A 27,353-nucleotide genomic window follows, 5' to 3' on the forward strand; every position below is an offset into this window, starting at 1 on the left:
ACACACACTCTGGTACAGTAGGTGGCGGTCTACACCTTAACGATGGTTTGTGATCCGCCAGTAAGGAGAGAGAGACTCCGGGATAAGGTCAGAGAAGCAGGACGGGAATGGACTTTGAGGGGTTTACTGGGCACGGAGGGGGAGGGGTAGGAATCTGCAGGAAGGCTCTATTTACTTTCTTGGGTGACACACGGTTGTGGGGCAGACTGTAGTCTGTGAGCACTGGGATGATGACATGATGATGCACACTCTTGTACAGTAGGTGGCGGTATGCACCTTTAAGCTGTTTGCGATCCGCCATAAAACCCAAGGAAGAAGAAGAAGAAGATCCGCCAGTAAACTCAAAGAAGAAGAAGAAGAAGTGTCTACATCCGGCTGACGCTAAGGCGCGAGAAGTGTTGTTCCCTGCCACAGGTGGTTGTTGTTGTATGTAAAATGTTGACACTTCTAGTCTAACTACATCTATAAATGTCACAAATAGCGTGAGATACTAACACCATCAACCCAGAGAGGATTTAATCTAAAACGAAATCAACACATCGGCTCAATTTGGTACGTAATTCGCAGATAGCTAGGTTAGGAGGGAGCTAGTTAGACTAGATGGGTTAGGAGGGAGCTAGTTAGACTAGATGGGTTAGGAGGGAGCTAGTTAGACTAGATGGGTTAGGAGGGAGCTAGTTAGACTAGATGGGTTAGGAGGGATCTAGTCAGACTAGATGGGTTAGGAGGGAGCTAGTTAGACTAGATGGGTTAGGAGGGATCTAGTCAGACTAGATGGGTTAGGAGGGAGCTAGTTAGACTAGATGGGTTAGGAGGGAGCTAGTTAGACTAGATGGGTTAGGAGGGAGCTAGTTAGACTAGATGGGTTAGGAGGGAGCTAGTTAGACTAGATGGGTTAGGAGGGAGCTAGTTAGACTAGATGGGTTAGGAGGGAGCTAGTTAGACTAGATGGGTTAGGAGGGAGCTAGTTAGACTAGATGGGTTAGGAGGGAGCTAGTTAGACTAGATGGGTTAGGAGGGAGCTAGTTAGACTAGATGGGTTAGGAGGGAGCTAGTTAGACTAGATGGGTTAGGAGGGAGCTAGCTAGACTAGATGGGTTAGGAGGGAGCTAGCTAGACTAGATGGGTTAGGAGGGAGCTAGTTAGACTAGATGGGTGAGGAGGGAGCTAGTTAGACTAGATGGGTTAGGAGGGAGCTAGTTAGACTAGATGGGTTAGGAGGGAGCTAGTTAGACTAGATGGGTTAGGAGGGAGCTAGTTAGACTAGATGGGTTAGCTAGGTTAGGTGGTAGCTAGCTGGGTTAGGTTATGAGCTAGTGCTAGCTAGCTGGGTTAGGAGGTAGCTAGCAAGCTAGGTTTCCCAAAAGCTTCTTTCGTTAAGAGGCTCTTTAGCCCATTCAGTTGACCAATCAGAGAGCTTGCCCAGACCAGTTGACCAATCAGAACGCTCTAAATGAATGGCCCAAGAGCCTCTTAACGAAAGAAGCTTTTGGGAAACGCAGCCCAGATTTTTGCATGAAGTGTCCCAGACCCATAGAGAGATCTAGACTGGGGCCTGTTTGCTTTGCAGGTGTGGTTTCTTTCTCCTACAGTAGACAGACCACAATAGGGCTAAAGCACCAAAATAGCACACTACACCTTTAAGACATAAGATCTGCTGTGGAAATTCAGGTGATTAACTCAACCTGTGTCTGTTCTAGACAAGCATTTCTAGAAAATAGAACCTTAGAGATAGTCTTTTTGTGGCTACTGCCATAATCTTCACCATTCTCTCCTTTTCCTCGCTTGTTCCTGTCAGATTGAGTGCCACGGGACTCCCAGAGAGGCTGCTGATAGTGTATGGACTGGTACATGATGAACTGTGAGCTGTTGGCAACATGCAGTGCTTTGGGATACCTGGAGGGGGAGACCTACCACAAAGAAGCAGACTGCTTAGGTGAGTCTGACTGTCTAGAGTGGGCCGCCAGGTTTCAGAACTACTGTTATAAGAATGTGTCAGTGGTCAAGTTCCTTCATGCGGAAGACTCAGGGACTTGATACGAACTAACCCCTTGTTCCTACAGAAGACTTAAGGCCTTGATACTAACTAACCCCTCGTTCCTACAGAAGACTCAGGGCCTTGGTACTAACTAACCCCTCGTTCCTACAGAAGACTCAGGGCCTTGGTACTAACTACCCCCTCATTCATACAGAAGACTCAGGGTCTTGATACTAACTACCCCCTCATCCATACAGAAGACTCAGGGCCTTGATATTAACTAACCCCTCATTCATACAGAAGACTCAGGGCCTTGGTACTAACTACCTCCTCGTTTATACAGAAGACTCAGGGCCTTGGTACTAACTAACCCCTCATCCCTACAGAAGACTCAAGGCCTTGGTACTAACTACCCCCTTGTTCCTACAGAAGACTCAAGGCCTTGGTACTAACCCCTTGTTTTCCTGCCATAGAGAGCGTGAAGGACCTGATCAGGTATCTTCGCCACGAGGATGACACGCGTGACATCCGTCAGCAGCTGGGGGCGGGGCAGATCCTGCAGAGTGACCTGCTGCCCATCATCACCCAGCACAGCCAGGACAAGCCCCTGTTTGACGCCTGCATCAGGTGAGCGTGCTCCGTGGCGCCACGACTGATCTAGGATCAAACCAACCATTAAATCACCTACTTGTAAACATGACGGACATTTTTATTCTAGACAGATACCAAGCCCTTGATTTGTGGTGCTCCTAGATGACCTCAGATACATGGGTTGCTGCTGAAGCATTACTCTTTCCACAAGCTGGAATTGCTCAGACGTTACTATATTGTGTATAGTTACTTTATTGTTGTATAGTTATTACTATATTGTTACTATATTGTGTATAGTTACTATATTGTTACTACATTGTGTTTAGTGTTATGCTTCATGTTACTATGTTGTGTATAGTGTTATGCTTGATGTTACTATGTTGTGTGTAGTGTTATGCTTGATGTTTCTATGTTGTGTGTAGTGTTATGTTTGATGTTACTATGTTGTGTATAGTGTTATGCTTCATGTTACTATGTTGTGTATAGTGTTATGCTTGATGTTACTATGTTGTGTGTAGTGTTATGCTTGATGTTACTATGTTGTGTGTAGTGTTATGCTTCATGTTACTATGTTGTGTGTAGTGTTATGCTTGATGTTACTATGTTGTGTGTAGTGTTATGCTTCATGTTACTATGTTGTGTGTAGTGTTATGCTTGATGTTACTATGTCATGTATAGTGTTATGCTTGTGGTTCAACTTCTGATGCCTCTCTCTGCTTTCTGATAGGCTCATGGTCAACCTTACCCAGCCTGCACTGCTCTGTTTTGGCAAAGTTCCTGATGACCCGGCCTTCCGACATCACTTCCTGCAACTGGTGTCTTATTTACAGGCCTACAAGGAGGTTGGTTAATTGCATTGTATTATCAATATTGTAGATCATCAATATTGTAGTTCATCAATATTGTAGGACATTTGACAGAGAAACATGTAGTTCCACAAAGGACAGAACGATCTACGTTGTTGCAGGATTGACGTGTCTCTGTTTTTCCCTCTACTCAGGCCTTCGCCAGTGAAAAAGTGTTTGGAGTTCTGAGTGAGACGATGTACAACTTGCTGCAGCTCGTGAGTGACTTACAGCATCGTTAAACCTCCATCAGACGACACCATAGAGTAGGATTCACTAGATGTTTGAGTGCTTCACTTCAATAAGTCCCCAGTAAGTTTAGAAAGCCTCTGTTTGTGCGTCAGGACTGGGAGCAGCGTCAGGAGGAGGACAACCTGCTGATAGAGAGGATTCTGCTGCTGGTCCGGAATGTTCTTCACGTTCCAGCTGACCCCGATGAGGAGAAGGTCAGAGTTCAACTGCGCTCCTGCTGTGACTTCATTCAGACATTCTCAGTTCATGCAGGCGGTTTAAAGCTTGTTGAATTGTCAAACCTTACTCACTAGACAAGCCCTCAGTAATGTCTGGTGTCTTACAAATTATTTACTGTATTAGCCTTCGTCTCACTCTCTCCCTCTCTGTCACTCTCTCTCTCTCCTTCCCCATCTCCATCTCTCCTTCTCCATCTCCTCCCTGCTCCTTCTTCCCCTCTCTCCTCCCGCGTCTCTCTTTCTCCTCCCCCTCGTCTCTTTCCTCCCTCCCCTCTCTCCTTCCCCTTCTCTCCCTCCTCTCTTTCACCTCCTCCCCCTCTTCTCTCCCTCCTCTCTTTCTCCTCCTCCCCCCTCCTCTCTCCCTCCTCTCTTTCTCCTCCTCTCTCTCCTCTCTTTCTCCTCCTCCCCCCTCTTCTCTCCCTCCTCTCTTTCACCTCCTCCCCCTCTTCTCTCCCTCCTCTCTTTCTCCTCCTCCTCCCCCCTCCTCTCTCCCTCCTCTCTTTCTCCTCCTCTCTCTCTCCTCTCTTTCTCCTCCTCCCCCCTCTTCTCTCCCTCCTCTCTTTCACCTCCTCCCCCTCTTCTCTCCCTCCTCTCTTTCTCCTCCTCCCCCCTCCTCTCTCCCTCCTCTCTTTCTCCTCCTCTCTCTCTCCTCTCTTTCTCCTCCTCCCCCCTCCTCTCTCCTCTCTTTCTCCTCCTCCCCCCTCCTCTCTCTCTCCTCTTTTTCCTCCTCCCCCTCTTCTCTCCCTCCTCTCTTTCTCCTCCCCCCCCCTCTCTCTCCCTCTCCTCTTTCTCGTGCGTGGCTGTAGAACGTGGATGACGACGCTAGCGTGCACGACAAGCTGCTGTGGGCCGTCCATATGAGCGGCTTCGACGACCTGATCAAGTTCCTGGCCTCGTCCCAGAGCGAGCAGCAGTGGAGCATGCATGTCCTGGAGGTCATCTCCCTCATGTTCAGAGACCAGGTGAGAACAAGGACTAGCAAAACCACGGGAAATGATGAAAACACGCTTGTAGCGACGAGCATGTTTCTGACTGTAAGTCCAGGTGGCTTTAAATGGTAAATGGTAAATGGACTGCACTTATATAGCGCTTTTCCACCTTAGCGGCACTCAAAGCGCTTTACAATGGCCTCTCATTCACCCATTCACACACACATTCACACACCAATGGCGGTAGCTGCCATGCAAGGTGCTTACCTGCTCATTGGGAGCAATTTTGGGGTTAGGTGTCTTGCTCAAGGACACTTCAACATGTAGACAGTTGGAGCTGGGATTCGAACCACTGACCCTTCGATCACTGAACGACCCGATCTACCAACTGAGCTACAGCCGCCCCCCTAATGACCCCCCCCCTGTGGTCCCCCTCCAGACGCCCGAGCTGCTGGTGAGCGCCGGACAGGCTCGCTCGGCCCAGGAGAAGCAGAGAGACGCCCAGGAGCTGGAGGTGTTGAGGCAGAAGGAGCAGGCAGAGAAACGCAGCCGCGTCCTTCAGAGAGGGACCAGGTACTCTAAGCGCTGACCTGAGAACAGATGGTCACAGGGAGACTTGGGGATGCGCTTCTACTGTGTGTCAGCTGGAGAAATAAGAGCAACAGTAAGGAAATACGGATAGGGCTGGGTATCGAGTCGAATTTCAAGAATCGATTCGATTCCGATTCACAAGGTTTGGAAAAGATTATCACGATTCGATTCAATATCGATTCGGTTAGTGTTACTAAAACCTGTTTCTTTTTTAGCTGTAACCTTAATTACATGACTGCCAAGTTACGCAACACATCAATACTAGGGCTGGGTATCGATACTGATTTCCAAAAAATGAATGAATGAATCATTGAATGAATTAATGAACTATTCATTCCTTCACTTATTCATTCATTCACTAAATAAAAGATAATTTTTGGGATTCATGAATCGATTCAGAATCGATGAATCGATTTTTTAAACCCAGCCCTAAATACGGACAGCATGATGTCACCCTGATGCGCCGGTGATTGCTGGGAGTGTGATTCTAATGCCGGGCTCACACTACTTACTTAGACCTAGACTTAGTTCCTCCCGTTCCTATGAGGCGACGAGTCCCCTCACACTCACACTACAGGATATTTACAATCCTAATCAATTTCGAAATCGGGTTACATCACGCACATAAGGAGAATCTTAACAGATATTCTTCTTGCGCATCTCAAACAAGCACACACAGCAAGATTTGAAAATAACGGCTCATCACACACTACAGGATCTTATCGTGCCCGAGGGAGCAACGAACCACTGGTCTCGCCGTCTCACTTGTAAAGTCGGGACGTAATAATCTTAAATATCAAACTTGTTTGATATTATCGGGGCCGCCCCGATGGGTCTGCGAGCCGATCGGGAGGTAAAAGATTGGATCTGTAAACCCCTCACATTACAAGATCATCTGGACCGATCATCGGCCCCCGACCAACGTTCCAGACCAGATTTCTCCTCCGATTGTCGGGAGGGGTGAATCGGGGATAAATCGGCCCAAAAATCCTGTAGTCTGAGCCCGGCATAAATGCTTCCTGTCTTCTGGTCTTTCTCCTCTCAGGCACTCTCGCTTCGGAGGCTCCTATGTTGTTCAAGGACTCCAGTCCATCGGAGACAATGATGTCATCTACCACAGAGGCCTTCATAATGTGAGTGCTTGGTGCTACAAAGCTTTTCACGCTGAAACGCCAAGAACATTTTCCTTTTCCTTCATCCCGTCAGTTGTCCTGTTCTTCAGTCTGATGTCCCCTGTTGTTGTCCTGTTCTTCGGTCTGATGTCCTCTGTTGTTGTCCTGTTCTTGGGTCTGATGTCCTCTGTTGTCCTGTTGTCCTCTGTTGTTGTCCTGTTGTCCTCTGTTGTTGTCCTGTTCTTCGGTCTGATGTCCTCTGTTGTTGTCCTGTTGTCCTCTGTTGTTGTCCTGTTCTTCGGTCTGATGTCCTCTGTTGTTGTCCTGTTCTTCGGTCTGATGTCCTCTCTTGTTCCTCTGTTCTTCAGTCTGATGTCTTCTGTTGTTGTCCTGTTGTCCTCTGTTGTCCTGTTCTTCGGTCTGATGTCCCCTGTTGTTGTCCTGTTCTTCGGTCTGATGTCCTCTCTTGTTGTCCTGTTCTTCGGTCTGATGTCCTCTGTTGTTGTCCTGATGTCCTCTGTTGTTGTCCTGTTCTTCGGTCTGTTGTCCTCTGTTGTTGTCCTGTTGTCCTCTGTTGTTGTCCTGTTCTCTGGTCTCATGTCCTCTGTTGTTGTCCTGCAGTTTAAGAACTACACTCATGACTCCGGCAAGGCGGTGAGACGCGTCCCGAAGAGGAAGCAGCAGGCTCGTGACTCGGGCGCCAAGCGCCGCTCGGCGCTCAACGTTCGCCTCTTCCTGCGAGAATTCTGCATCGACTTCCTGGAGAACTGCTACAACCGCCTCATGTATCTGGTCAAGGTGGGTAGACGGTAGGACTGGGTTTGAAAAATCGATTAGATTCTGAATTGATTCTGAATCAAATGATTCAGAATCGATTCATGAATCCCAAAATCGATCTTTTATTTAATGAATGAATGAATAAATGAAGGAATGAATAGTTCATTAATTCATTCAATGATTCATTCATTCATTCATTTTTGGAAATCAGTATCGATACCCAGCCCTAGTATTGATGTGTTGCATAACTTGGCAGTCATGTAATTAAGGTTACAGCTAAAAAAAAAAAAAAAGGTTTTAGTTAACAGAATCGATATCGAATCGAATTGAATCGTGATAATTGATTCCGAACCTTGTGAATCGGAATCGAATCGATTCTTGAAATTCGACTCGATACCCAGCCCTAGTAGACGGAGCTCCCTCCGGAGCTGAGGCAGATGGGGGGGGCAGATGGGGGGGCAGGTCTCGGAGCAGAGCTGACCGGCTCCCCTCTCTCTGCACGCCGCAGGAGGAGCTGATCCGTGAACGATCCCAGCAGCATGACGAGACCTATTACCTCTGGGCCTTGAGCTTCTTCATGGCCTTCAACCGCGGCAACGGTTTCCACGCCGACCTCGTCTCCGAGACCATGTCCATTCGCGCCTTCCATTTCATCGAGCGCAACGTCACTAACTACTATGAGATGATGCTGACCGACCGCAAGGAGGCCACCACCTGGTCCAGCAGGTGAGTGACCACGAGGCCGGCTGTGGAGGAATGTGATTGGTTGGTATGTTTGAGCAGTGCAAAAAAAAAAAAAACTTGATCAAGCCCTCAGGAATTAAATATTTGAACTAAAATCTTCAGCTCATTTTGAGATGAGAGGTATCTGGGGTCAAACCTAATTGTACTAAAAACTTCCCAGGATGCACCTGGCCCTGAAGGCCTATCAGGAGCTGCTGATGACTGTGAACGAGATGGACCGCTCCCATGACGACAACATTCGACAGAGTTCCAACGTCATCAAGAGTGAGACACCAGCAACTCTACCTACCTCTTCATCTCTCTTCCTTGTGTTCCTTCTTCTTAGCTGTGTTGGGAATCGCTCCCTCGTTCCCTCACTCCCTATTCCCTAGGGTTCACCATGTAGTGAACTACCTAGGGAACAGAGAAAATGTAGGGTACATGCACTGTTCCCTGCAAATCAAGGTGAATTGTGGGTAATAAATAGTGGACTATATAGGGAACGAAAATTCCGTGGAGAATTCGGACACTACAAACAAAATGGCTGACGCCCTATATAGTGCACTATATAGTGAATAGGGAGCGATTCCGAACACAGCTCTCGTCTCCTCTCATGTCAGTTTGAGTACGATATGACTTCCTGTCTCCTTCGTTCCTCTGCGCAGGTAACATCTTCTACCTGATGGAGTACCGGGAGATCTTCCTGACCCTGCTGAGGAAGTTCGACGAGACCAAGCAGCCGCGCTGCTTCCTCCAGGACCTGGTTGAGACCACCCACCTGTTCCTCCGCATGCTGGAGCGCTTCTGCAAGGGCCGGAACAACCTGGTCGTGCAGGTGAGGCCTGGTACTCTTCAACTAGTGTGTTAAGCTCTCTGAACACACCTGGTACTCTTCAACTAGTGTGTTAAGCACTCTAAACATCTGAGCATTATGGGATGTAGATGTCGAACAGTGGGAGTAAAGGAGGAGAGAACATGAATGCATTCTAAAGAGATCAGTACATTCAGACATTCACAGAATATGAAAGTACAACACTCCAAGATGGCAACAAAATATTTAAAACAAGTATACATTGTAATGCACCTAAATCAACACCGACTGTCCCCCCCCCCCCTGCAGAAGAAACGCGTGAAGCGGAGAAGATCTCACGGGAAGAAGAATCTTCCGGCGGCGGAGATGACGCCCGAGGCCCTGGAGCAGGCCTGGGGGGCCGTGGCCGAGGAGCTGAGGGCCTCAGGGTTTCAGGTCAGTGTGGGATTCAGCAGTAATGGCCAGCGACATGTGGACATGGTCTCCTAACCCTAACTTAAGTGGACATGTAGTCTCCACCAGACTGGGGGGCCACTCTAGTCCAGTGGGTTAGGTTAGGAGTAGTCTTAGGTAAGGAGTAGTCTTAGGTTAGGAGTAGTCTTAGGTTAGGAGTAGTCTTAGGTTAGGAGTAGTCTTAGGTTAGGAGTAGTTTTAGGATAGGAGTAGTCTTAGGTTAGGAGTAGTTTTAGGTTAGGAGTAGTTTTAGGTTAGGAGTAGTCTTGGGTTAGGAGTAGTCTTAGGTTAGGAGTAGTCTTAGGTTAGGAGTAGTCTTAGGTTAGGAGTAGTTTTAGGATAGGAGTAGTCTTAGGTTAGGAGTAGTTTTAGGTTAGGAGTAGTTTTAGGTTAGGAGTAGTCTTAGGTTAGGAGTAGTCTTAGGTTAGGAGTAGTCTTAGGTTAGGAGTAGTCTTAGGTGAAGAGTAGTCTTAGGTTAGGAGTAGTCTTAGGTTAGGAGTAGTCTTAGGTTAGGAGTAGTTTTAGGTTAGGAGTAGTTTTAGGTTAGGAGTAGTCTTAGGTTAGGAGTAGTCTTGGGTTAGGAGTAGTCTTGGGTTAGGAGTAGTCTTAGGTTAGGAGTAGTTTTAGGTTAGGAGTAGTCTTAGGTTAGGAGTAGTTTTAGGTTAGGAGTAGTCTTAGGTTAGGAGTAGTCTTAGGTTAGGAGTAGTCTTAATTGGCCCTGTGGTGTGCTACGGGTGTACAGGCCATCAGCTGCCCAGGATCGGGGCCGGTAGCGAGTGAGTTAGGGCTGCACAATTAATCATGAATTAATCGAAATCGCGATTATGACCTCCGTGATGAACTAATCGCACTTAATGTGATTAATAATTTTGCTTTGAATTGAGTGGGCTAGGACTACATGGATGAATCACAGGCGCTTGTGCTGTCTGACCAATCACATGCGTTCCCGCTGAGTGCGCTGTGCGCAGCAATTTCACTGAGAAGACAGATAGCAGTAGGTCAAGATAAGTGTCACAAGAGTACCTGCAGCCGTGAGTAGTGAAAAAATGAGCGAAAACGAGGTCAGTGAGTTTGTAGAAAGAAAGGGATCAACGTCCGTGATTTGGGAGCATTTCGGTTATTATATATTCATATTATATATTAAATATTAATCGCAATAATTAATCGCAATTAGCATTTTGAAGCAAATAATCGCAATTATTATCTTTGGTCATAATGGTGCAGCCCTAGAGTGAGTTGATCTGTGAGTCTCACCTCCCCTGTCTCTTGTGTGGCTGCAGCTGTCTCTGGCCCTGAGGGAGGGCATGGTGCCGTTCGACGCCGCCTCCGAGACGCCCCTGGAGGAGCAGCGCACGGAGGCCATGGTGCGCGTGCAGGACGCCCTGCGGGCCAGACTGGGACCCGAGGCGCTAGGCCTTCTACGGGCCGCCAGGTCGGTCAATCAATCAATCAATCAATCAATCAAAGCTTTACTTCTATAGCACATTTCATACCCAGAGGCAACACAATGCGCTTTACAGAGAACAAGGGAGGTGGGCATACGACCCACTCTCTACATATTCCAGAGGGAAGCAAAAAAACAGTAATCACCCGGGGGCCAGATAAGTGAGCTGTAAAAATTCTTCCCTGACCCCTCTCAACAAGGCGATCGAGCAAGCTCCTGGAGTATGTTTGTCTACCGGCTAAGAACATTTATAAAGCAATACATTACATTAAATTACATTTCAGAGTAAGAGAGGCTAAAAAAGCATCATAGGACAGCAACACTTATCTTGCTCATCTTCAGAGGCAGAAGATCAGCGACCCGCTTAACGTGTTTGAAGTTGGGTCTTGTTTCATGGTTTTCCGTCTCTGGCTCGCTGATCAGGGAGGTGTGGCCAGAAGGGGACGTGTTTGGGTCGGCTGACGTCGAACCAGAGGAGGAACTGGATCTCTTGAAGCAGATCCTCTTTGCCAACCTTCCCAGTGAGTCTGTTTGAGTTGCACATGAAAATGGTATTATGGGGAGCCCTGGTAGCTCACCTGGTAAGGCGCGCCCCATATGAAGGCTAATCCTTTGCGTGGCGGACCCGGGTTCGATTCCTGGCTCGGGTCCTGTGCCGCATGTCCTCCCCTCTCTCTCTCCCACGTTTCCTGTCTCTCTAAACTGTCCTGTCCCATTAAAAAGCTGAAAAGCCCTAAAAAAATATCTTAAAAAAAAAGAAAATGGTATTATTAGTCTGGAAATTCATAGGATGTGGTGTGTGTACGTTGTTTTAAGAGGTGTGTGCTTGTTGTTGACCTCAGGGCCGCCCCCCGCTGAGCCAGTGTTGGAGGATGGAGTTGGAGAAATGGAGGAGCTGGAGGAGGAGCTAGAGGCCGTGCAGGTGTCCGAGACCAACTTCAACTTCCTGGAATTCATCAAGAGGTGAGGAACAGACATATTCCTTCAATGGTATTTTCACAGCTGTTCACAGACCTGCAAACGTGTCACCTTTTAGCTACCGTCACCTTTTTTATGTTAAGTTAGTTTCAGTGAATCTAGAGGGTTTTAGTTTTGTATGTCGTCACCTTTTTCACTACTCCAGAGTTTGCCGGTCTGTGTTCAGGTGCTCAACCGTATGAATGTTTCCTCACGTTCATGTTCACTCAGATATACATTAAACGCTTGAACTTGATGGAATATCCTGTCGAATGTCCTCCTGCAGGTTTGCCAACCCCAACATCGTGCGTCCGTACCTGCTCCTGCTGAAGACCTATTCACAGAACACGCCCCACACTAACCACTGCATCGCGCGCATGCTGCACCGTCTGGCTGTCGACCTCAAGATGGACGCTCTGCTCTTCCAGCTGTCTGTCTTCCGCCTCTTCAACAAGCTCCTGGACGACCCCGGCGCCGCTGCGTACAAGGTACCGCACACCCCCGCTAGACACGGGGGCTGTGTTCCCAATCGCATACTACCCTACTATATAGTATGCCAAAACAGGATGTAGTATGTCCCAATACATAGTATGCCACATGCAGTATGGCAAAAATACCAGGATGTCCTACTACATCCGGTCGTATTTTGCAGTATGCAAGCCAGCAGGCTTTTCTGGCTATTCTGACCCACAATCCTGTGCGCAGCGGAAATGTGAGTCATGACAGCTGTAGATGAATGTCGCGTTATGGACAGCGATGGATGTGGGCAAATTTCAAGGCGCAATGTAGTATGTTAGTAATGTTTGGTATGCTCTCTCCTCAGGAGCTGGTCTCTAATGTTGGTATGCTCTCTCCTCAGGAGCTGGTCTCTAATGTTGGTATGCTCTCTCCTCAGGAGCTTGTCTCTAATGTTGGTATGCTCTCTCCTCAGGAGCTTGTCTCTAATGTTGGTATGCTCTCTCCTCAGGAGCTTGTCTCTAATGTTGGTATGCTCTCTCCTCAGGAGCTGGTCTCTAATGTTGGTATGCTCTCTCCCTAGGAGCTGGTCTCTAATGTTTGGTATGCTCTCTCCTCAGGAGCTGGTCTCTAATGTTGGTATGCTCTCTCCTCAGGAGCTGGTCTCTAATGTTGGTATGCTCTCTCCTCAGGAGCTGGTCTCTAATGTTTGTTATGCTCTCTCTCCTCAGGAGCTGGTCTCTAATGTTGGTATGCTCTCTCCCTAGGAGCTGGTCTCTAATGTTGGTATGCTCTCTCCTCAGGAGCTGGTCTCTTAATGTTTGGTATGCTCTCTCCTCAGGAGCTGGTCTCTAATGTTGGTATGCTCTCTCCTCAGGAGCTGGTCTCTAATGTTTGTTATGCTCTCTCTCCTCAGGAGCTGGTCTCTAATGCTGGTATGCTCTCTCCTCAGGAGCTGGTCTCTAATGTTTGGTATGCTCTCTCCTCAGGAGCTGGTCTCTAATGTTTGGTATGCTCTCTCAGGAGCTGGTCTCCAATGTTTGGTATGCTCTCTCCTCAGGAGCTGGTCTCTAATGTTTGGTATGCTCTCTCCTCAGGAGCTGGTCTCTAATGTTGGTATGTTCTCTCCTCAGGAGCTTGTCTCTAATGTTGGTATGCTCTCTCCTCAGGAGCTTGTCTCTAATGTTGGTATGCTCTCTCCTCAGGAGCTGGTCTCTAATGTTGGTATGCTCTCTCCCTAGGAGCTGGTCTCTAATGTTTGGTATGCTCTCTCCTCAGGAGCTGGTCTCTAATGTTGGTATGCTCTCTCCTCAGGAGCTGGTCTCTAATGTTGGTATGCTCTCTCCTCAGGAGCTGGTCTCTAATGTTTGTTATGCTCTCTCTCCTCAGGAGCTGGTCTCTAATGTTGGTATGCTCTCTCCCTAGGAGCTGGTCTCTAATGTTGGTATGCTCTCTCCTCAGGAGCTGGTCTCTTAATGTTTGGTATGCTCTCTCCTCAGGAGCTGGTCTCTAATGTTGGTATGCTCTCTCCTCAGGAGCTGGTCTCTAATGTTTGTTATGCTCTCTCTCCTCAGGAGCTGGTCTCTAATGCTGGTATGCTCTCTCCTCAGGAGCTGGTCTCTAATGTTGGTATGCTCTCTCCTCAGGAGCTGGTCTCTAATGTTGGTATGCTCTCTCCTCAGGAGCTGGTCTCTAATGTTGGTATGCTCTCTCCTCAGGAGCTGGTCTCTAATGTTTGGTATGCTCTCTCCTCAGGAGCTGGTCTCTAATGTTTGGTATGCTCTCTCAGGAGCTGGTCTCCAATGTTTGGTATGCTCTCTCCTCAGGAGCTGGTCTCTAATGTTGGTATGCTCTCCCTAGGAGCTGGTCTCTAATGTTGGTATGCTCTCTCCTCAGGAGCTGGTCTCTAATGTTGGTATGCTCTCTCCTCAGGAGCTGGTCTCTAATGTTTGGTATGCTCTCCCCTCAGGAGCTGGTCTCTAATGTTGGTATGCTCTCTCCTCAGGAGCTGGTCTCTAATGTTTGGTATGCTCTCTCCTCAGGAGCTGGTCTCTAATGTTTGGTATGCTCTCTCCTCAGGAGCTGGTCTCTAATGTTTGGTATGCTCTCTCCTCAGGAGCTGGTCTCTAATGTTGGTATGCTCTCTCCTCAGGAGCTGGTCTCTAATGTTGGTATGCTCTCTCCTCAGGAGCTGGTCTCTAATGTTGGTATGCTCTCTCCTCAGGAGCTGGTCTCTAATGTTTGGTATGCTCTCTCTTCAGGAGCTGGTCTCTAATGTTGGTATGCTCTCTCCCTAGGAGCTGGTCTCTAATGTTGGTATGCTCTCTCCTCAGGAGCTGGTGACCTTCGCCAGGTTTGTGCTGAGTCGTTTCTTCGTGGTGGCGGCGCAGAACAACAAGGCCTTCGTTGAACTGCTGTTCTGGAAGAATGTAGGAGCAGCGCGCGAGATGACGGAAGGCTACAGCAAAGACGGGTGTGTGTAACGTCTGTGTGTGTGTGTGTGTGTGTGTGTGTGTGTCTGTGTGTGTCTGTGTGTGTGTGTCTGTTTGAGTGTATATTGGTATGGTTTTTTGCATCTGCTGTCCTTTCTGTGTGTCAGGGAGGGGTCCAGTGGGAAGGATCCGTGGACCCCTGAGGAGGAGGCGGAGCTACGAAGGCTTTACGAGGAGCATCGTGACTCTGACGGTGAGGGGGGGGGGGGCGAGGGGTAGGATTGGGGTGGGGGGGGGGTTTGGTGTCTCAAGTTCATTCATTTAACACTTCCTTTTACACAGTATTATTTCATAGCCTGATGTTTCAGCTACATGTGGGAAGTGTGGACTCTTGTTGCCCGGCTGAACCCTGACCCCTGACCCTGACCCCTGACCCTGACCCTCCCCTCAGAACCAGACATCGTGGAGACTCTGCTGCCGTTGTTGAGCAACGGGTCCCGTACGCGGCGCCAGGTGGTGGTTCAGATGGTCCAGATGGGCCTGGTGGACAGCGCCAAGCAGCTGAGGAAACACAAGTCAGTCTGCTTATAATAATGAGGGCGGCTGTAGCTCAGCTGGTAGAGCGGGTCGTTCAATGATCGAAGGGTCAGCGGTTCGAATCCCAGCTCCGATTGTCCACATGTCGAAGTGTCCTTGAGCAAGACACCTAACCCCCAATTGCTCCCAATGAGCAGGTTAGCACCTTGCATGGCAGCTGCCGCCATTGGTGTGTGAATGTGTGTGTATGGGTGAATGAGAGGCCATTGTAAAGCGCTTTGAGTGCCGCTAAGGTGGAAAAGCGCTATATAAGTGCAGTCCATTTACCATTTACCATTTATAATCTACAGTCACCGTAGAACCTCACAGATCCCAACCCATCAGGAATGAGGCTCGTTCAGATCTCTGAAATGTTTGCATCTCGGAACGTGACGACGAAGTACACAAATTTACGAAATATAATATTTATTTTGATTACACTTAGAATAAATCAATAAATACCCTCTATAACAATCGGAAAGGCATTGAAATTGCAATCAAATCAGCAACTATACTTGCGTTTTGTGCTAAAATGTTACATTTGGTGGCTACTTCTGGTGTTCGGTTGACCAGACACTCTTCGGATCTGGAATGTGAAGCTCTGCAGTTGTTGACTAGTATTGTCATTTAGTAGTTAGACTTTTGACTGTACAATCCGTGGCTCATCTGTGGTTTTAATTCCTACCTGTAGGAAAGGAACCAGGATTGTTCTGTGGACTGAGGAACAGGAGCAGGAGCTGCAGATGCTGTTTGAACAGTACAGAGACTCTGATGGTAGGTCTGTTTGAACAGTACAGAGACTCTGATGGTAGGTCTGTTTGAACAGTAGAGACTGATGGTAGGTCTGTTTGAACAGTAGAGACTCTGATGGTAGGTCTGTTTGAACAGTAGAGATTGACGGTAGGTCTGTTTGAACAGTAGACTCTGATGGTAGGTCTGTTTGAACAGTAGAGACTGATGGTAGGTCTGTTTGAACAGTAGAGACTCTGATGGTAGGTCTGTTTGAACAGTAGACTCTGATGGTAGGTCTGTTTGAACAGTAGACTGATGGTAGGTCTGTTTGAACAGTAGAGACTCTGATGGTAGGTCTGTTTGAACAGTACAGAGACTCTGATGGTAGGTCTGTTTGAACAGTAGACTGATGGTAGGTCTGTTTGAACAGTAGACTGATGGTAGGTCTGTTTGAACAGTAGAGACTGATGGTAGGTCTGTTTGAACAGTAGAGACTCTGATGGAAGGTCTGTTTGAACAGTAGAGACTCTGATGGTAGGTCTGTTTGAACAGTAGAGACTCTGATGGTAGGTCTGTTTGAACAGTAGATACTCTGATGGTAGGTCTGTTTGAACAGTAGAGACTCTGATGGTAGGTCTGTTTGAACAGTAGAGACTGATGGTAGGTCTGTTTGAACAGTAGAGATTGATGGTAGGTCTGTTTGAACAGTAGAGACTCTGATGGTAGGTCTGTTTGAACAGTAGACTGATGGTAGGTCTGTTTGAACAGTAGAGACTCTGATGGTAGGTCTGTTTGAACAGTAGACTGATGGTAGGTCTGTTTGAACAGTAGAGACTCTGATGGTAGGTCTGTTTGAACAGTACAGAGACTGATGGTAGGTCTGTTTGAACAGTAGACTGATGGTAGGTCTGTTTGAACAGTAGAGACTGATGGCAGGTCTGTTAGAACAGTAGAGACTGATGGTAGGTCTGTTTGAACAGTAGAGACTCTGATGGTAGGTCTGTTTGAACAGTAGAGACTGATGGTAGGTCTGTTTGAACAGTAGAGACTCTGATGGTAGGTCTGTTTGAACAGTAGAGAGACTCTGATGGTAGGTCTGTTAGAACAGTAGAGACTGATGGTAGGTCTGTTTGAACAGTAGAGACTCTGATGGTAGGTCTGTTTGATCAGTAGAGACTGATGGTAGGTCTGTTTGAACAGTAGAGAGACTGATGGTAGGTCTGTTTGAACAGTAGAGACTGATGGTAGGTCTGTTTGAACAGTAGAGACTGATGGTAGGTCTGTTTGAACAGTAGAGACTCTGATGGTAGGTCTGTTTGAACAGTAGAGACTCTGATGGTAGGTCTGTTTGAACAGTACAGAGACTCTGATGGTAGGTCTGTTTGAACAGTAGACTCTGATGGTAGGTCTGTTTGAACAGTAGAGAGACTCTGATGGTAGGTCTGTTTGAACAGTAGAGACTCTGATGGTAGGTCTGTTTGAACAGTACAGAGACTGATGATAGGTCTGTTTGAACAGTACAGAGAGACTGATGGTAGGTCTGTTTGAACAGTAGAGACTGATGGTAGGTCTGTTTGAACAGTAGAGATTGACGGTAGGTCTGTTTGAACAGTAGACTCTGATGGTAGGTCTGTTTGAACAGTAGAGACTGATGGTAGGTCTGTTTGAACAGTAGAGACTCTGATGGTAGGTCTGTTTGAACAGTAGACTCTGATGGTAGGTCTGTTTGAACAGTAGAGACTCTGATGGTAGGTCTGTTTGAACAGTAGAGACTGATGGTAGGTCTGTTTGAACAGTAGAGATTGATGGTAGGTCTGTTTGAACAGTAGAGACTCTGATGGTAGGTCTGTTAGAACAGTAGAGACTCTGATGGTAGGTCTGTTTGAACAGTAGACTGATGGTAGGTCTGTTTGAACAGTAGAGACTCTGATGGTAGGTCTGTTTGAACAGTACAGAGACTGATGGTAGGTCTGTTTGAACAGTAGACTGATGGTAGGTCTGTTTGAACAGTAGAGACTGATGGTAGGTCTGTTTGAACAGTACAGAGACTCTGATGGTAGGTCTGTTTGAACAGTAGAGACTGATGGCAGGTCTGTTAGAACAGTAGAGACTCTGATGGTAGGTCTGTTTGAACAGTAGAGACTCTGATGGTAGGTCTGTTTGAACAGTAGAGACTGATGGTAGGTCTGTTTGAACAGTAGAGACTCTGATGGTAGGTCTGTTTGAACAGTAGAGAGACTCTGATGGTAGGTCTGTTAGAACAGTAGAGACTGATGGTAGGTCTGTTTGAACAGTAGAGACTCTGATGGTAGGTCTGTTTGATCAGTAGAGACTGATGGTAGGTCTGTTTGAACAGTAGAGAGACTGATGGTAGGTCTGTTTGAACAGTAGAGACTGATGGTAGGTCTGTTTGAACAGTAGAGACTGATGGTAGGTCTGTTTGAACAGTACAGAGACTCTGATGGTAGGTCTGTTTGAACAGTAGACTCTGATGGTAGGTCTGTTTGAACAGTAGAGAGACTCTGATGGTAGGTCTGTTTGAACAGTAGAGACTCTGATGGTAGGTCTGTTTGAACAGTAGAGACTGATGGTAGGTCTGTTTGAACAGTACAGAGACTGATGGTAGGTCTGTTTGAACAGTACAGAGAGACTGATGGTAGGTCTGTTTGAACAGTAGAGACTGATGGTAGGTCTGTTTGAACAGTAGAGACTGATGGTAGGTCTGTTTGAACAGTAGAGACTCTGATGGTAGGTCTGTTTGAACAGTAGAGACTGATGGTAGGTCTGTTTGAACAGTAGAGACTCTGATGGTAGGTCTGTTTGAACAGTAGAGACTGATGGTAGGTCTGTTTGAACAGTAGAGACTGATGGTAGGTCTGTTTGAACAGTAGAGACTCTGATGGTAGGTCTGTTTGAACAGTAGAGACTCTGATGGTAGGTCTGTTTGAACAGTAGAGACTGATGGTAGGTCTGTTTGAACAGTAGAGACTCTGATGGTAGGTCTGTTTGAACAGTAGAGACTGATGGGGGGTCTGTTTGAACAGTAGAGACTGATGGTAGGTCTGTTTGAACAGTAGAGACTGATGGTAGGTCTGTTTGAACAGTAGAGACTCTGATGGTAGGTCTGTTTGAACAGTAGAGACTCTGATGGTAGGTCTGTTTGAACAGTAGAGACTCTGATGGTAGGTCTGTTTGAACAGTAGAAACTGATGGTAGGTCTGTTTGAACAGTAGAGACTGATGGTAGGTCTGTTTGAACAGTACAGACTGATGGTAGGTCTGTTTGAACAGTAGAGACTGATGGTAGGTCTGTTTGAACAGTAGAGACTCTGATAGTAGGTCTGTTTGAACAGTAGAGAGACTGATGGTAGGTCTGTTTGAACAGTAGAGAGACTGATGGTAGGTCTGTTTGAACAGTAGAGACTGATGGTAGGTCTGTTTGAACAGTAGAGAGACTCTGATGGTAGGTCTGTTTGAACAGTAGAGACTCTGATGGTAGGTCTGTTTGAACAGTAGAGACTCTGATGGTAGGTCTGTTTGAACAGTAGAAACTCTGATGGTAGGTCTGTTTGAACAGTAGAGACTCTGATGGTAGGTCTGTTTGAACAGTAGAGACTCTGATGGTAGGTCTGTTTGAACAGTAGAGACTGATGGTAGGTCTGTTTGAACAGTAGAGACTCTGATGGTAGGTCTGTTTGAACAGTAGAGACTGATGGTAGGTCTGTTTGAACAGTAGAGACTGATGGTAGGTCTGTTTGAACAGTAGAGACTCTGATGGTAGGTCTGTTTGAACAGTAGAGACTCTGATGGTAGGTCTGTTTGAACAGTAGAGACTGATGGTAGGTCTGTTTGAACAGTAGAGACTGATGGTAGGTCTGTTTGAACAGTAGAGACTGATGGTAGGTCTGTTTGAACAGTAGAGACTGATGGTAGGTCTGTTTGAACAGTAGAGACTCTGATGGTAGGTCTGTTTGAACAGTAGAGAGACTGATGGTAGGTCTGTTTGAACAGTAGAGAGACTGATGGTAGGTCTGTTTGAACAGTAGAGACTCTGATGGTAGGTCTGTTTGAACAGTAGAGACTGATGGTAGGTCTGTTTGAACAGTAGAGACTCTGATGGTAGGTCTGTTTGAACAGTAGAGACTCTGATGGTAGGTCTGTTTGAACAGTAGAGACTCTGATGGTAGGTCTGTTTGAACAGTAGAGACTGATGGTAGGTCTGTTTGAACAGTAGAGACTGATGGTAGGTCTGTTTGAACAGTAGAGACTGATGGTAGGTCTGTTTGAACAGTAGAGACTCTGATAGTAGGTCTGTTTGAACAGTAGAGACTCTGATGGTACAGTAGGTCTGTTTGAACAGTAGAGACTGATGGTAGGTCTGTTTGAACAGTAGAGACTCTGATGGTAGGTCTGTTTGAACAGTAGAGACTGATGGTAGGTCTGTTTGAACAGTAGAGACTCTGATGGTAGGTCTGTTTGAACAGTAGAGACTGATGGTAGGTCTGTTTGAACAGTAGAGACTGATGGTAGGTCTGTTTGAACAGTAGAGAGACTGATGGTAGGTCTGTTTGAACAGTACAGAGACTGATGGTAGGTCTGTTTGAACAGTAGAGACTGATGGTAGGTCTGTTTGAACAGTAGAGACTGATGGTAGGTCTGTTTGAACAGTAGAGACTGATGGTAGGTCTGTTTGAACAGTAGAGACTGACGGTAGGTCTGTTTGAACAGTAGAGAGACTGATGGTAGGTCTGTTTGAACAGTAGAGACTCTGATGGTAGGTCTGTTTGAACAGTAGAGACTGATGGTAGGTCTGTTAGAACAGTAGAGACTGACGGAACAGCCAAAGCTCAATTTGGTTGTGGTTTCATGTTGGATGTCGGCTGTTCCTTGTTCCTTAATTCCCTCAGACGTGCTGGGGGGCATCCTGAAGAATCTGACCGCCAGGCGTTCCCGCGCCCGTGTGGTGGAGAAGCTGCTGAGTCTGGGCCTGGTGTCGGACCGGCGGGAGCTTCACAAGAAGAGACGGCGCCACGCCGCTCCAGGGAAGAGCTCTGGACCGGGAATGGTGAGATGGGATTTTTTTAAAAACATGACAACCTGATTGGCTGTTTTGGTGGCTTGGTGGGTTGTTTTAAATGTCTATAATGTCTTGCTTTTTGTTTTAATGCTTTTAATTTGTCCTGCTTTTTGTTTTAAATGTCTATAATGTCTTGCTTTTTGTTTTAATGCTTTTATTTCGTCCTGCTTTTTGTTTTAAATGTCTATAATGTCTTGCTTTTTGTTTGAATGCTTTTAATGTCTCATGTAAAGCACCTTGAATTGCCCTGTGGCTAAAATGTGCGATATAAATAAACTTGCCTTTCCTTCCTGGGCGGAGTTGGACAGAGATAGAGATGACATCACTACTCACATATTGCTGATGAGTCGATAATACAAATAGTGTTTTTTTGTATTGATGATGTCTACATTGAAGCAGCTTGCCTTGGATCTCTGGTGTGTTAGTAGGAACGATGTTAATGAAAACGTAACCCGGTTCGTTCTCCGATGTGTTTGATGACGAGCGCCCCCCCTTCCCCTCCACTCTGTCAGACTGAAGAGGACTTCCTGGCTGACGTCACCGGAGACCTGCCGGAGGAGCCGATGGACACATACGAAGACGAGGAAGATGAAGATGACTCGGAGGAGAGTGAAGACGAGGGAGAGGAGCAGGAGAGGGCGATGTCTGGGGATGACGGGAGGAAGGTCAGGGAGGTCACAGTGGAGAGGAACGCCAGCCTGGGGGCTGTGGTTCAGGCCGTGCGGCAGGAAGGTGAGAGCCGGCTGCTCTTGGTTACAGTACGTTTGCTATAGGCTCTGTGCACCAGCTCCACTACTTCCTGAAAGTCACTTGGCATCTTTATTTCCTGTCCTATATGATTGGCCTAAGTGATTAATCAGGTGTGCGGCAGACCCAGCGCACACCTGATTAATCACTTAATCCAATCATATTGGACAGGAAATAAAGAAGCCAAGTGACTTTGAGGAAGTAGTGAAGCTGGTGCACAGAGCCTATTCACATTCTCCTTCTGGGGGTCAGTAGCCATGTTTCCATCCACTTGTCAATCGAATTGTGTGAGGATCGCTAAAAATATGAATGCGAATAAAGCCGGTGAACGTGCGTTTCCATCTAGAGCTTAAAATCGGATAAAGCATTTATCACAAAAGACTTTTATCGAACAAGAGAAAATCCGATGAGATCGACAGTACAAACTTTTTGTTGATTTTCATGATTTTGAATAGAATTTTACTGTTTCCATAAGGCATTTTTAATTCGATATAACTTAATTCACATAAAACGTGTGGATGGAAACATGGCTAGTGTGATCATTCAGTTTGATGAGGAGGAAAGTGGGGATGTCATTAGAGACGTCATTGACGTGGTCTTATGCTGTATTCTTTTGTGACAGGTATGTCAGGACCCTTGTTGTGGCTACAGAACTGCCTGAACAAAACAGCACATGACCGTGAGGAAGAAGGTGAGTGACTTCAGGGTCAGGCCGTAGGGGAGGGGTCAGGGTCAGGGTTGGGGTGTTTTAAGGATTGGATTAAGGACCCAACATCCCTTTCAGCATGAATGTGTCGTTTCCCTTTGGTTTATTTATTTATTATATTTATTTATATTATTATTGTTATTATTATTCACAGGCTCGTCTCAGCCTGGGGTGTGGTTTGATTGACAGGGTATATTATTATTATTATTATTATTATGATTCACAGGCTCGTCTTATTATTATTGTTATTATTTACAGGCTCGTCTCAGCCCGTGGCGTTGGTCCCTCTCACGGAGGAGAACGAGGACGCCATGGAGAACAAGAGCTTCCAGAGGTTACTACGGAAACTGGGGGTCAGAGCGCCTGCAGATGAGCAGGTTGGTCTGAGGGTCAGGGGAGGGGTCAGGGGAGGGGTCAGGGGAGGGGTCAGGGGAGGGGTCAGGGTTAGGGGTCAGGGTTCGGCCTGTCATATTCAACAGCTTTGCTGTGATAACAAAGACTGAACAAAAATGATATTGTTTTTTTCCATGGCAACAGGGCAGACTTGTTCCGCTCTGCTCCATATGTATATTTCCAAGTGTATATATTTCCATGTGTATATGTTTATTTAATGTAATTATATTGTATTTATTTAGTCTAAAGGGTAAATACTTACAGCCAACTAGCTAGGTTAAGTTGGGAGGTTTTGCTATCCAGCTATATCTTCTTTAGCTAGGCTAGCGCTAAGCTAATCGTGATCATAGCCAGGCACATGTTTTGAAGTCAGCGCAGCTGTTGCAGCTCAGACAGACCGTGGAAGCCTTGATACTAGGGCTGGGTATAGAGTCGAATTTCAAGATTCGATTCCGATTCACAAGGTTCAGAATCGATTATCTCGATTCGATTCAATATCGATTCGGTTAGTGTTACTAAAACCTGTTTTTTTAGCTGTAACCTTAATTACATGACTGCCAAGTTATGCAACACATCAATACTAGGGCTGGGTATCGATACTGATTTCCAAAAATGAATGAATGAATCATTGAATGAATTAATGAACTATTCATACCTTCATTTATTCATTCATTCATTAAATAAAAGATCGATTTTGGGATTCATGAATCGATTCTGAATCCTTTGATTCAGAATCGATTAATCGATTTTTTAAACCCAGCCCTACTTGATAGCCTACTACCGTCATGAGGATCACCTGTCAGTCCTGCTGCCACTACGGAAGCTAAGTTGTAGTTTAGAGAAGCTAAGTTGTAGTTTAGAGAAGCTAAGTTGTTGTTTAGAGAAGCTAAGTTGTAGTTTAGAGAAGCTAAGTTGTAGTTTAGAGAAGCTTGCTTTAGCCAAATCAGGTTATGCTAACGTTATGATGGGTTGGGTTGGGCTAAGTTCAGTAACTGAGGTAATGTTAACGTTAGCTAGGGCATTTGAGAGGGAGACAACGTATCTAAACTGTTTTGTCAGCACTTTGAGATTGTCTCTCAATGAAAAGCGCTTTATAAATATAATTAATTATTATTAATTATTATTAAAATACTTTCCTTTCCGCATGGCCATCAGGAGTCGTTCTGGAGGATCCCAGCCGCTTTGAGCTCATCCCAGTTGAGGGGGGCTGCCGCAGCCCTGAGGCCCAGCAGTGAGGCCCCAGCGGGGGAAGAGGAGGCAGAGCGGGCTGAGGGCCCCAGCCAGGAGCTCCAGGGAGAGGCAGACTCTCATGAGCAGAGAAGCCAGGCCCTTAGGGCTCTGCTGCTGGCCCGCAAGAGGAGGCACCCCACTGCAGAGCACACCGGTGGGGAGATCCACAAAAGAGCATTTCATTTCATTCAGTGTCAAACTGGTCTTTGTTTTAGGTTGATAAAGAGGGAGGGGGGTCTGCTCAAGCTAAATGGTTTTGAGTTGAATGTTACACATTCAGTAAGTTATATATACTATTCTCTTCTGTCACAAAACGATCTCATGAGCTGTGTTCGGAATTGCTCCCTATTCACTATATTGCACTATATAGGGCGTCAGCCATTTTGTTTGTAGTGTCCGAATTCTCCACAGAATTTTCGTTCCCTATATAGTCCACTATTTATTACCCACAATTCACCTTGATTTGCAGGGAACAGTGCATGTACCCTACATTTTCTCCGTTCCCTAGGTAGTTCACTACATGGTGAACCCTATATAGGGAATAGGGAGTGAGGAGCGATTCCGAACGAGGGAGCGATTCCGAACACAGCTATGGTCTCAGAATGAACTAGACAGTGCATTATGAACCTGACACCACTGCTTTAGTACAGTAGAAGAGGTTACAGGGTTAGGTGCTGCTTCAGTAGAAGAGGTTACAGGGTCGGGTGCCATTTCTGCCAAATTGTGAGAATGTGAAAAGATGAGTGAGAATATGAAGTTTGGGTGAATTGTCAGAGAAACCATTTGCTTGGATTTCAATAGCATGTGGATAGCTTGATGGTCTCTCATAGGCACTTAACATGAACATTTACATATGATGTCACAGAAATTGTGTTCAAATGTTAACCAGTTGTTTGTTTCTCTGTTCACAGATTTCAGTCCAGTTGAAGATATAGACAGTGCTCCTCAGAGGTGAGATTCATCAAATATTTCTTTCTAATACAGGTGCACAGATATGCATTGAGTGAAAGCTGCTGGTGGTGTGATCGATCAATCAATCAATCAATCAAAGCTTTATTTGTATAGCGCATTTCATACCCAGAGGCAACACAATGCGCTTTACAGAGAGCAAGGGAGGTGGGCATACGACCCACCTCTACATATTCCAGAGGGAAGCAAATAAACAGTAATCACCCGGGGGCCAGATAAGTGAGCTGTAAAAATTCTTCGCTGACCCCTCTCAACAAGGCGATCGAGCAAGCTCCTAGAGTATGTTTGTCTACCGGCTAAGAACATTTATAAAGCAATAAATAACATTAAATTACATTTTCAGAGTAAGAGAAATTAAAAAATAACATAGGAGGGACATGGCAAATACTGGTGTGTGTTTGCTATGGCCCAGGCCTAAAGCTGGAAGTGGGCTGGTGTGTGTCAATGATGGTGTATCCTGCTGAAAAGCTCAGATTGGTAATGATGTTCAGATAACCTGTGCTATTCAAACATTGCTCAGTTTTTATTAAGGGGCCCACTGTGTGCCATGAGAACACACCCCACACCACCATCAGCTGTCACCTGGTCCGTGTCTCTCAAGGAAAGCACAGGTGTCCCTAAAGTGTTGTACACTGAATGTATACTGATCTCCTCATCTATCCAGATCTCCACAAGAGAAGACCTCCGTTAAAAGAAGCCGAGTGTTAGACAGTGACGAGGAGAAAGGTAATTTTATCGTTATTTCCTCGAGTTTCCCAAGGTAAACTTGAACCATTGTAAAAGTGATGATGGACTTGGTATCTTAAAGGAGAATGCTCGTTTTTGACAACCTGGACCTTATTTACGGCATATTATAAGACGTTTGACTCACCGAGATAACTTTGGTGTAATTCGGAGGCATGTAGAAGAAATTTTAAATCCAGCACAAGTATATCCATGTAATGGCGGCGGACGGGGCACTGAGAATGCAGCTTCTAAAAAATCTATTTTCTGCCGTGAAACGGTTGTTTTCATCAATCTGTCTTCATGAATCGCTAGTTGTGCTTGCATAGAGCGAGGGCTTGTTGTGGTTTTTCACATGCCTCTGTAATATGATCTTTAGAAACGTCTTTAGAAACAAAATAGCTTCCCCACTTGCTCCAGCACGCATGCGCACAGTGCATATCATATTACAAGGTTAGGGTTTTGTCTGACTCAGACTCTCTGTGGTCCTAACAGAGGAGGAAGCCCCCTCCATGACTGAGGCGTCGGCTGAAGGAGATTCTGACTCGGACGCTCGCCACGCCCCCGCCAAGCGCAGACGACAGCGGGTCCTGATTGACGACGATGAGGACTAGTGGAGAAACCTCCTCTCTGGGTTCCTCGTTAAACACCACACCTCTACCGCCTGAAGACCTGGCCTCTACCAAACACTTCTAGAGGAGCGGAGAAGCCTTCAACCCAACCCAAAGACCTCAGAGGGGGTTACTCAACGGAAAAACACGATGCCTACTCCTCCACTCCTGCTTGGGCTGACCAGCGGGGGAAATATTCTCATCTGAGACTTTAACATAGTATTCCTTGGTCCTTGGTTCCATCACTGTTGTAGGGAATGGATGAGATGTTGTTAAGCAAAGCTGTTGTCACTGAATCTATGGTTTTCATCTTGCCATAAACGTGTACGCTCTAACAAGAACATGCACACCATGGTGGTGCAATCTATCCACTCTCTCTGTAGGCCCTCTTGTAATGTGAGGAATGAAAACATGGGAATTCATTTGAGTGTGTTTGCTCTTTTACACATGTTCGTTTAGATTTTGAGTCTTAATTGTATTCTCCTGTTCTGTATCCAACACAATAAAGGGCAAACCTCTGTATATTCATATATATACTGTCTGATTCATTTTCCTTGGACACTGTCGGCCTGCGTTCATATTTGGCAAGGATACCGCGAAGGATCCTGGACAGATGGAGACGGGACAGATTTTTTTTATTTAGGTAGTTGGGGCTGATTAAATGGCCAATTAATGATCATTATGATCATTATCATCCGCCATCTTGGATCACATACCATCTCAACTCAACTTAATTTATAGAGCGCTCTAAAAACAACCATGGCTGCAACACAGTGCTGTACATGAGTAATCATAAATACATACAAACAGTAACAAAACAATAAAAGACAGTAGGGCAATTAAAACAGGAGCAAAGTAATCTCAAGGGATTGGCCAAGTAGAAAATGTCTACTAGCTGTGATGCTAATTTTCTATGTATTAAATGGATTGGCCCGGTCACCTTGTAATTTCTGAAAATGTATGTAGATACGAGGAAGGCCAGACTAATTTGTGGAGAGAAACTATGTGAGCTTGAGATCAG

General features: G+C 46.2%; 1 protein-coding gene across 1 annotated transcript; it reads left to right on the top strand.

The window, feature by feature from the left end:
- Positions 1–419: 419 nt before the first annotated feature.
- On the top strand, positions 420–26,837 carry timeless (timeless circadian clock). The gene is made up of 30 exons (XM_084440456.1): positions 420–552; positions 1,799–1,936; positions 2,452–2,605; positions 3,297–3,411; positions 3,570–3,632; positions 3,759–3,860; positions 4,691–4,846; positions 5,253–5,386; positions 6,450–6,537; positions 7,138–7,314; positions 7,802–8,019; positions 8,198–8,301; positions 8,682–8,851; positions 9,137–9,262; positions 10,561–10,712; positions 11,148–11,245; positions 11,567–11,687; positions 11,968–12,169; positions 14,471–14,610; positions 14,737–14,822; positions 15,021–15,144; positions 15,837–15,919; positions 20,784–20,941; positions 21,466–21,685; positions 22,323–22,391; positions 22,665–22,783; positions 23,955–24,183; positions 24,941–24,980; positions 25,663–25,724; positions 26,217–26,837. The coding sequence occupies exons 2-30, from the start codon at positions 1,840–1,842 to the stop codon at positions 26,333–26,335; spliced, it is 3,726 nt and encodes a 1,241-aa protein (XP_084296582.1). The 5' UTR covers positions 420–552; positions 1,799–1,839; the 3' UTR covers positions 26,336–26,837.
- Positions 26,838–27,353: the final 516 nt, after the last annotated feature.

The sequence above is a fragment of the Borostomias antarcticus genome (assembly GCF_949987555.1).
Source record: "Borostomias antarcticus genome assembly, chromosome: 7".
NCBI lineage: Eukaryota > Metazoa > Chordata > Actinopteri > Stomiiformes > Stomiidae > Borostomias > Borostomias antarcticus.

What these genes read in the sequence shown, in the direction of transcription:
- timeless (XM_084440456.1), top strand. Translation starts at nt 1,840, where the DNA reads ATGGACTGGTACATGATGAACTGTGAGCTGTTGGCAACATGCAGTGCT. An exon ending in CTGTTTGACGCCTGCATCAG is followed by an intron (nt 2,606 to 3,296) that starts GTGAGCGTGCTC and finishes GCTTTCTGATAG; the next exon opens with GCTCATGGTCAACCTTACCC. An exon ending in ACCACAGAGGCCTTCATAAT is followed by an intron (nt 6,538 to 7,137) that starts GTGAGTGCTTGG and finishes GTTGTCCTGCAG; the next exon opens with TTTAAGAACTACACTCATGA.